General features: G+C 39.1%; 1 protein-coding gene across 1 annotated transcript; it reads right to left on the reverse strand.

Moving 5' to 3' along the window:
* Positions 1-2949: 2949 nt before the first annotated feature.
* LOC113889296 (tripartite motif-containing protein 43-like) lies at positions 2950-9214 on the reverse strand. Its single transcript, XM_027536007.1, has 6 exons — positions 8804-9214; positions 7770-7865; positions 6314-6544; positions 5545-5567; positions 4937-5034; positions 2950-3449 (listed from the first exon to the last, which is right to left on the reverse strand). The coding sequence occupies exons 1-6, from the start codon at positions 9212-9214 to the stop codon at positions 2950-2952; spliced, it is 1359 nt and encodes a 452-aa protein (XP_027391808.1).
* Positions 9215-10057: the final 843 nt, after the last annotated feature.

A 10057-nucleotide genomic window follows, 5' to 3' on the forward strand; every position in this document is an offset into this window, starting at 1 on the left:
TGCTTCTTCTTGGTTCAAGGAAGAAGGGGACCACTCTTAGACCTAATTAAAGGCCTTGCCTGGGTTATTTGGAGATACCAGTTTGGAAAATTTACATTTAGGAAGAAAATATAAATGCACTTTCTTAGAAGAAATGTATCATCAGTAATTTTCTGCTCTTTACTCCTGATTGCATGTGAGGTGCAGTTTCCGCTGCTTGCTAGTTGCCCTCCAGACTGTCATCTACCTTCAACAATCATCAACTTGCATGATTTTGTTCATAAAATTTGCTTGTATGCTTATTTTATTTTTATTCATGTAGTTTTATGATTTTTCTCATTGCAACAAATTTAATTACCAAAGAGTTTATAAAGGAAACATTTTACAAAGTAAAGCCCCAATCATAATTACCAACTGCAATGTTCTCATCATTGTTCTATGAGCCATTCCTTTTCTATGGATTTCTCCTCATGGACCCCTGTACTGGAACTACAGTGGGGAAATTTTAATGAGAGATGGGCTAGGTGACATTAAGAAAGTTTCCAAAATCTTGGTATCTCACTTCCTTACTTCCTTAATATAAAAGTAGGCCACTCTCCTGCTGGAAGTGAATAGATTGGGGCAGAAATATTTCCATATGTATATTTAAGCTCTGATCTGCCAATAAAGTGTTTCTTTCTGACTTAGAAAAGTAAAACTAGAAAAAAATTCATGTTTCCTTTGAATGAGGTACTCCACTTGTTTTCCAGCCAGCTTCTGCATTTATTCTTAGCAGAAATCCTGACTCTTTGTCACTAATACATATCCCACTGATGTATGAATGATGTTGGAAATCTGTTTAAGATTAAGGCCCTCTCATTATTTGTTCTTTTCTCCCCTTCTAGGTTCCTGGCTTTTCTACTTTTTTTTGTTTTCATAAACAATTGTATCTTTCATAAGTAGTTGTATCTTTTATATATGAAAAAATTGTGTTTGAATATTAATCTTGTTTCCAGAAGAAATCTTAGTGATTTATTTAGTTATTTTATTTTTTGTACACTCTTTTTTTCTTTACTTTATTGTTTATTAGTGTGTTTCAGGTGAACATTTGTTACATCAGAAATAATGACCATACTTGACTTTTTATACCTACAGTTTATCTCTTACTGTGTTTTGCCAGTTTTCTTAAAAAAACATTAATAGTGATGATGTATTATGGTCCAGATGGTGACCTTTAAAGACACTCCAAAGCTTTAAGACAGAATTTGCAGCTACTAATATGATTTAAATTTATGTTTAAATTAACATAAGTTTAAATTATTCTTAAGCATCTATTAACTTATTTTGTTTTAGTTTTTTTTAGCTCAGTTGGTAAAGAATCCACTTGCAATACAGAAGACCCTGTTTCGATTCCTGGGTTGGGAAGATCCCCTAGGGAAGGGATAGGCTACCCACTACACTATTCTTGGGCTTCCCTTGTGGCTCAGCTGGTAAAGAGTCTGCTGCAATGCAGGAGACCTGGTTTCAATCCCTGGGTTGGGAAGATCCCCTGGAGAAGGGAAAGGTGACCCAATCCAGTATTCTTGCCTGAGAATACCGTGGACTGTATTCCATGGGGTTGCAAAGAGTTGGACACGACTGAGCAACTTTCACTTTCATTTCAGTTCATGATGTGCACTAGTATGTTCATGGCATCCTTTCTTTCAACTATCAGTCTGATTTTTCCTCTCACACATTAATATAAGGCAATTGCATTAATTGGTTACTTTCAAAAATCCTGTTGTTTTCCAGAAATAACCCACATATAATGCTTTATTGACAACATGACAAATTCAAACAGATTCTCTCAACCTTTGTTAAAGTGGAAATTCATATTTATGCAAGGCCCCATGGTATACAAGGTTCATAACTAGCTATGTTTTTTCTTTCTTTTTTGATGACCCAGATGTTAATCTTGTGTTCCAGAGTAACATGACCAACAGGAAAACTTGGAAATTATTCAAAGTCCAAACAATTCTCTAACCCCTTTCTCTAGATTATTATTTTTTTAATATATAGTAAACCACTCATTTGCAGATTTGCTTTTCTTGATTTCAATTACTCAGGTGGTTAAAACCTTGTTCAGGAAATATTAAACGGAAAAGTCTCAGAAATAATTCAAATGTATTTAATTGTGAGCCATGCTATGTAGTGCAATGAAATTCCACACCATCCAGCTTTATCCCAACGAGAATATGTATTGTCACTTTATCCTGCTTATCCCACCCTCATTGACTTAACTTTCTGGGTTATCATATCCATGGTTGTAAATCACACTAGGTGTCTTCAAGTAGCCCTTATTTAATAATGGCCCTCAAGTATGGTGATAATGATGGTGGTATTTCAGATATGCCAAAGGGAAGCCACAGCGTCCATCCTTTAGGAGATTGTTTCCGTCTTTCTGTCTTTTCCCTTATACTATTGTAATAGAAAAAGACATGCAAATTCTGAGTTCTCTAAAAGAAATGCTTTCCCCGGTTTCCAGGGCAATGGCAATTTCCCTGCAAATCAGATTTCATCTTGAGGTTGAATAGATGTATATAGGGCAGTAGATTATGAGGAAGCAGGAGAAGTTTGCAGGCTGATGTAGGCCTGGTGGGTGACCAGGTCTGCCTATGCTGTGCAGGTTCTGGGTTCCTGTATTGAGTTCCAGGAAGTGGGAAGCACATGATCATATTGTGGTGAATTTAGGAAGCTCATAAAGGAAGTGAAAACCCACAGCATATATTCTGGACACATGGTAACAAGAGAAGAATTTATTGTCAGCAATATGGAGGACAACCAAGTGAAGTGTGCATTTGACACTATATTCACATCAAATAACAATAAAAGAAGCTGCATTACAGTAGAAAGAGCCTAAAGATCAGGAAGTCTCCTTGATATGCTGCAGTGGACAAGGGCTCCCTCAGAGAAGGAGTCCTGAGCACCCCGTCTGGGCCGTGACTCAGATCCTCACCTGTGGCCAGTGCAGAAGAAGGGCCTGACAGGGAAAGTGCACACGCCATCATCGTACCTCCAAAGGAGGGTGCACTTGGCAACATCCACAAAACTAATACTCCCACTGTCACAATCAAGGAACACCCCAACCCTGCCCAGAGGTCTCTCTATGTACAGAGGCGTGGTGGGGGCTGTGGTCCAGAGTTGGTAATGGTCATCCTGCTTCACACACACAAGGAGAAAGTTGTCATTGTTGGACGTGTCCAGTATGCCATCATCCTTCCTTATCCAGGAATCCTTACAGAAGCCTACAGCCCAGTCCCAAGAGCGGTCCACAAGCATCTCCCAGTACTGTTTGCCGGAGGTGAAGCTCTGGTCTCCCCATGAGGCAAAATACTTCAATGTTCCACCATCCAAAGATGCATGGAGGCTGTCATGTTCATACGTCAGACGTCTTGCATCATCGAACAACCTGATGTGCTGACTGCTTACTTCATTACTGAGTGAAAAGTTGACTGTGGAGAGATGAGGGAAAATGCCAGTCAAAATCAATGTTAAAATTCAAATTATCTACCAGAGAAGGTGGTCCACCTGGAGTCTCACTGGAAATATATTGTAAGATTGGAAGGGCAGTTCTGATTGGAAAGTATTGGGTTTAAATATTGCTGACATATATGCTGAAGAAAGAACTAATTAAAATGGAAAAAACTACCTACAAGTTCAGAGATTATAAGTTAGAGGGAGGTCAAGGTGACTTCTGGCTGGGTGTATTGTATATTTATTACATCTAAAGGATTGGACTCCTGGACATCGATCACCTCCAAGAACATGACAGCATATCTTATCCCCACCTTCACCACCACTGTGCAAGGAAAAAAGCTGAATTGTAGAATGGACAATTGGTGATCACTCTACCATTCAGTTAAGTTAGCAAATGGACACTGAAGAAGTACAACCTAAGGATGGGTTCTTCAAAGTAGTTTATTTGTAGGGCTTTTCTGTCTTTGATCTGTGGTTCCAAACTGAAGCCTAGTCTTCCACTTCCTGCTAAGTCACCCTCCAGGGTGAAGTTTATCATGGTGTTCATTGTGGCTTCATCATCCTACCATTTGCTTACTTGTGATTTCTGCATTTGATTTTTGAGGCTTATATATTTTGTAAAAATTATGTGAATGGAAAAATCACTTTATGCCTTCAATTCCTAAGAACTTTTTAAGCCAAAATGTTTTTAGGACTTCCCTGGTGGCACAGTGGAGAAGATGCTTCCTGCAAATTTAGGGGACATTCCTAATCTGGGAAGAGTCCACATGTTGTGGAGCAACTGAACCTGTGGATTATGACTGCTGAGCCCGTGCTCTTGAGCCCAGGATCCACCACTACTGAGCCCACATGCTACAATTACTGAAGCTCACTCATCAAGAGTCTCTTGTGCTCTGCAGCAAGAGAAGCCACTGCAATGAGAAGGCAACCACTGAAGTGAAGAGTAACCTGGCTCCCCACAGCAAGAGAAACCCGTGCAAAGCAACAAAGACCCAGTGTGGTTAAAACTAAAGAAAGAGAGAAATATTTCTAAAATAATATAAATAAAAAAGAGAAGAAAATGTATTCTTAAAAAATATTTTAAAACTCTAACTGCACTTAAACTCTGAAATTTAATATCCTGTTTTAATTACCAGTTTTCTAGAAGTCAGTGAACAGCTGACATTGTATGTCATGATATTTCTAGGGCTCAAGAAGCCATTTTGGGAGCATGTTACTTTTTTCATTATACAAAATTTTATGAAATTTAAAAATATTTGATGAGGCCTGAATCAAATCAGTATCTGCACCAGCCTGCATGTATTCTGTAAGGATTTTAGTGACTCTGTGACCGTATATGTCTTCACCTGTCTATCTGAAGGCTGTTCCCCTGCACAAGGTGAAAGCTAAGCAGGAAAAGACTCTGTGGACACCATCACTGAAGGACCCTGCAGGGCAGACACCCCAGTGGGGTGACACTCACCTCGGAAGTGGTTGAGCCACTCCATCAGCCCAGACATGGGGCGCGCAGGGAGTTCTGGGAGCAGAGGCTGAGGCACGTGCAGCTGTGCTGACTCACTCCTGTAAGAGAAAGATGGGGTTCATCCTTCTGCTGCCCAGGGCTTCTTAAACACAGCCTTTACGATAAGACAGCATTCTTCAGCTCAACATTCTTCATCTAAATCCCTTTTCCACCCTCATGGGATAGAATTGAGCTGTTTTTGGAAATTTATTCTCACTCTTCTTCTTGCCCTGATTCCAGCCCATTTCTCAGAGGTAATTGCCTCTCTAACCTCAAACTTGGGGAAAACTAGTCTTTGCACCTCTAGGTGCTGGTGATTTTGAAATCTAAATCAGAAATTACTGACCTTTAAGATATTTTTGCACTGAGCTGGATAATACCTCCCTCTGCCACAGTAGCAAAAAGGCTAACTTCCTTTTGAGCAAGAAATCATACTCAGCAAAACAGGTGCAGACACATGTACACAAGCAATCTAGCATTATCTAGGTAAGTTACGTCATCACTTTGTTAAGTGCTGCTGTATCTCTTTCAGAGCCCCCAGGTGCCCTCTTCAGTATCGAAAAGCTTACCATTTCAGTTTGTCTTCCAATTCCTGTCAAGAAAAAAAAAAAAAAAAGACAAGTTAGACCTTATATACAGGCAACCAGGATTTGGGTTTGCAAAACTTCAGTAGAGTTTTAATCACCACCACCAGGAACAGTCTGAGAAATCTGTTTTCCTTTTCTTTCTGGAAAAAAAAAACCCTCTGGGACAACATATTTTACATGGATAGAATGTATTTCTTGAGGAGTTAATAAAACGAAAGGTGAAACAGAGAAAGGACAAGAGTACTGATGATTCACCCTCTGCTCTCTGCATATTGATCTTTCCTAGGGCTTTTACCCAAAGTGTAATAAACTCCAAACTAATGTCTAATGAAACCTGGTGTATCTCAACAGGAAATGGAAATATACATACACACACACACACATATATACACACACATACATGTATATGTGTGTTTGTATATACATATATGAGCTTTGTCCAAATGTCTCCCATTGCACATTTGAAGGCCAAAAAATGGAATCAGTACATAAGCTGTTCCTTTCTGGTTTTAATAGAAGCAAGTTACAAAAGGAGATTTTGAAAAGGGAATATTTCCTGGGGAATATCTAGGATCAGAATGCTATAAAGCTTGCTCAGGCATAATTTGCATGAGTTGCACTTTATCTATAATATTTCCAAGTAGGAGAGAATCCCACCTTAGTCGCAGGGGATGAAGAAATATACCATGTTAGGGAAGTCAAAGGTGTGAACGTCAGGTAATGTATTTTCAAACACATCCTCAGTTCTTACCTGGAGCAGCTCCATGTCTGGTTTAGAGCACATTTGAATGAGCTCCTTTTGTATTTCTTGGAGCTCTCTCTTCTTTCTGATTATTTCCTCTTGCCTTATTCTGAGTTGATTGTATATGTTTTGGCCTTCTTTTACAATACTCTCTACATAGTAATCTTCTTCCTCTGGGAGAAATGGGGGTGCCATCTGATAAGTTCTCCTAATCATGTCTCCATGTCGATACACATAAAACTGTTGAGAGATGAATTTCAACATCATTTAGTTTGCTATGATTCATGTTCTCTCCCAAGAAGCTATATCCATCCTAAATGAATGCTCTCCCTCATCTCAGAAGCGAAGTTCATTCTTCTTTCCTTCACCTTGTTTTCATTCTTTTTAATTGATCAGAAACCAAACCTACCCTTTCTTCAAACAACTTTCATCTAATTCAGGAGTTCCTGAAACACTTGGAGAAAATCTTTTCATGAATCATTTCTTTCATATGCCTCCTGTTAAATGCGAAAGAGCCCATGTAAGCAATTGAAATTTATGGGTGATTCATCTGTCATATGCAATATCCTCATTTCAATGCTAATACATAAGCTTGTGTTTCACCTAACATCTCCTGGCTTTCTCTCTTAGTGCCATGCTACATAATACTTTAAGTGTTGGTAATCTCAGGGAACATCTTTCTAAAAATTATTGCCTGTCCTTGAACAGTTTTCCAGCCTCAATCATTTCTATCTAGTGTTCTTTTCTCTACGAATCAGTTTTCTTCCTCCCCATAAGTTCACAAGCTTCTTCCCATATTGTTTGGAAGATCATTTCTCTTCATTCCATTTCATATTTCTCCTGGTATTGAATGATTCACTCTCTCATGCTCCAACTCTTTCTCCTTGTTCCTTTCCCCCTGAGTTGTTTAACATGTTACATTTTCTCCAACTTGAACCAATATCACTGTCTAGCTAGAGAGCAGTCACTCTTCACCGTGATGGGCACACTCCTTAAAGTGCTGTTTGTGTTTGCTTTGTATCACCTGGGCTCATGTACTAATCAGATTGAAGCACTTTGTGGTTCCCAATGACATGCCTTTTACTTTCTGGAAGGTATGACTGACAGAAATCTGTGCCTGAAATAACCCATGAATCTTTAAACATTTACTTGAACTTCAAAACTGGAATTGATCTTAAGTTTGAGAAATTTTCCTTGAGATTCTAAATCACGTCTATGTAATCATCCACATCACACCATAAACCTCCACCTTAGAACTTTCTTCTAATGGGTCTTTTGTTTTAGCTATTGATCCACTGGATCCTAAAGAGCTTGAGAGGCATGAAAATGTTGGTTGAATGGTGCTTAGAAGGTTTTTTCTGATGGTGTTCAACTCACTCTCTGAATTCAGCTCACTTTATTAATGGTAAGTTTCTCACTGTCTGCCTCAATCTGTTTTCTCAGAGAAATATGTTCTTCTACTTACCATCCAAGGGTCAGTTCCTCTGCTACTTTTCTTGATATTTCTTTCAGTTTCTTGAATCTTTTCCCATAAAGATGTCATTTGCTTTGCCAACTTTTCCTGTAAAAGAATTATGAATTTTAGTACAAGAAAAGGAAATACATTGGAGTTTCAGAGCCCAAAGATTGGGGTGTACTGGTGATTATTAGATCAAGGTCCTTGAGGGAGACACTAACAGACCACAACAGGTCATCAGGTGTCCCTGTTTTTCCTCACTCATGATCTGTTGTATGAAATTCTACACTAAAAATCCACACACCATTAGGGAATTATCTGCCTAAGATATGACTAATATTCAGCTGCTGTGGCCACTTATATCAAAATTTGGATATAGTTATGTTTATCTTCTGTAAAATCCAATGTAGTGCATCTTCCTTCTTGTCCAGGATTAGAAAACCTATATTCAATTAAAAGTATTTTTGCACTTGTAGATTTTACAGTTTCTTTCTTAAAATTAAGGCCCAACAGTGTCAATAGCATAATAATATATCACCCAAGTAATTTCAGTTAGCTTCATCAGCCAGCCATTGGATACAAGTTCCATAAAGCAGGGATACTGCTCTATATTCTTCACTGCTTTATTATTGTTAACTAGATCTGTACGTGGCACTCAGTAAAAGTGCAAGTTGCTCAGTCGTGTCCAGCTCTTTGTGACCCCATGGACTGTATAGTCCGTGGAATTCTCTAGGCCAGAATACTGGAGTGGGTAGCCTTTCCCTTCTCCAAGGGATCTTCCCAACCCAGGGATCAAATCCAGCTCTCCAGCACTGCAGGTGGATTCTTTACCAGCTGAGCCACAAGGAAAGCCCAAGAATACTGGAGTGGGTAGCCTATCACTTCTCCATGGGACCTTCCCAACCCAAAATCAAACTGGGGTCTCCTGCATTGCAGGTGGATTCTTTACCAACTCAGTAAAGAGAGGGTTTAAGCATCATCATTTTACTCTCTTAGGTGTACCATCCTCAAGCTTCCTAAGTGCTCTCAGAGGCATCACTCACCCAGGATTCCTCAACAGCCTCTTCAGCGAGACAATGTCTGTGAGTCTTGTGCTCCTGACCTTGAGAGCAGACCAAACAGAGCAAGCTCTTGTTGGCTTCACAGAAGATCGTCTTTGTCTGCTTGTGGGTCGCACACAGGTGTTCCTCACACTTCAGGAATTGCCTGAGATTGGCTTTTCTGACAGTGGACACCAGGTTCTTCAGAAGAAAACTGGTTTTGAAGCTTGTCTGTTCTGATCGTTGTCTGCACACTGGACAACTGGCAGGGACTTTGGCTTGTTCCCAGAAAAGACAAAGACAGGATCTACAGAAGCTGTGTCCACAGCCTATGGTGACTGGGTCTAGAAGGAAATTCAGACAGACGAGGCAGGTGAGCTCCTTCTGGAAGGCTTCTGGGATTTCTGAGTCCATTTTCCTGAGGGAAGAACATCAGGAGTTTATTCCTCTTTCCCCAAGCCAAAAAAGGAACAAACAAAATTAGACTTGGGTTGTGACTAAATAATACACTGCTTTAGGAGCAGAAGAATCTGGATTTTTCATTGGATACAAATGGAAAACAGAAACACAACTTTCAAGAGCTGCAGACAATTTTCTCAGTGGCCTAACCAACACTATCTTCTGAACTCTTTCCCCTCTACCTACTGGAGAAGCTCGGTTTTGATGAGGTCTTGTTTTCCTCTAGATAGCATGACTTCAGGAGCTTGACCTAATTGACAGCTGTATGTGGTGGGTCCTAATTTCTGCAAACAGTCACTATTCTCTATGCCAGTCATTGATTTGGTGTGAGATAGTTGATTAAGCTTGTATTTGTATTATTTCATGTAATTATCATGCATTTTCTTTAGATGTGCTTTTTTTTATCTCAATCTGCATTTTTTTCCAAAAATATTTTTTTCTTTGTAAAGCACTTTGAGTACACTCAGAGTCAATAAAGAGGAAATTAAATGTTGGCAAATTGTAACTTATTCCAACCAGAGTTTATTTACATGAATATAGTAAGTGGTTGAATTTTTCTTTCTATCCATACTCACCCGATGCATTTTACATGTTATAGAAATAGTCATCATCAAAAAAATTCATGTGATTTAAATTTTACATTGTAAAAAAATTAGGTCCTTTTGCCTGTGCTTGTTAAGCATAGAAGCGTCTTAAGTTTCTCATCTCTGTATGCTCAGTAGTGTCACTTTTCTGACTGCTCAATCATTCCCTAGCTTCTTTAAGATTTCAGTCAAAAATGTTTATTTTGGGAGGGAT

The sequence above is a fragment of the Bos indicus x Bos taurus genome, unplaced genomic scaffold (genome assembly GCF_003369695.1).
Source record: "Bos indicus x Bos taurus breed Angus x Brahman F1 hybrid unplaced genomic scaffold, Bos_hybrid_MaternalHap_v2.0 tig00011699_arrow_arrow_obj, whole genome shotgun sequence".
Classification (NCBI taxonomy): domain Eukaryota; kingdom Metazoa; phylum Chordata; class Mammalia; order Artiodactyla; family Bovidae; genus Bos; species Bos indicus x Bos taurus.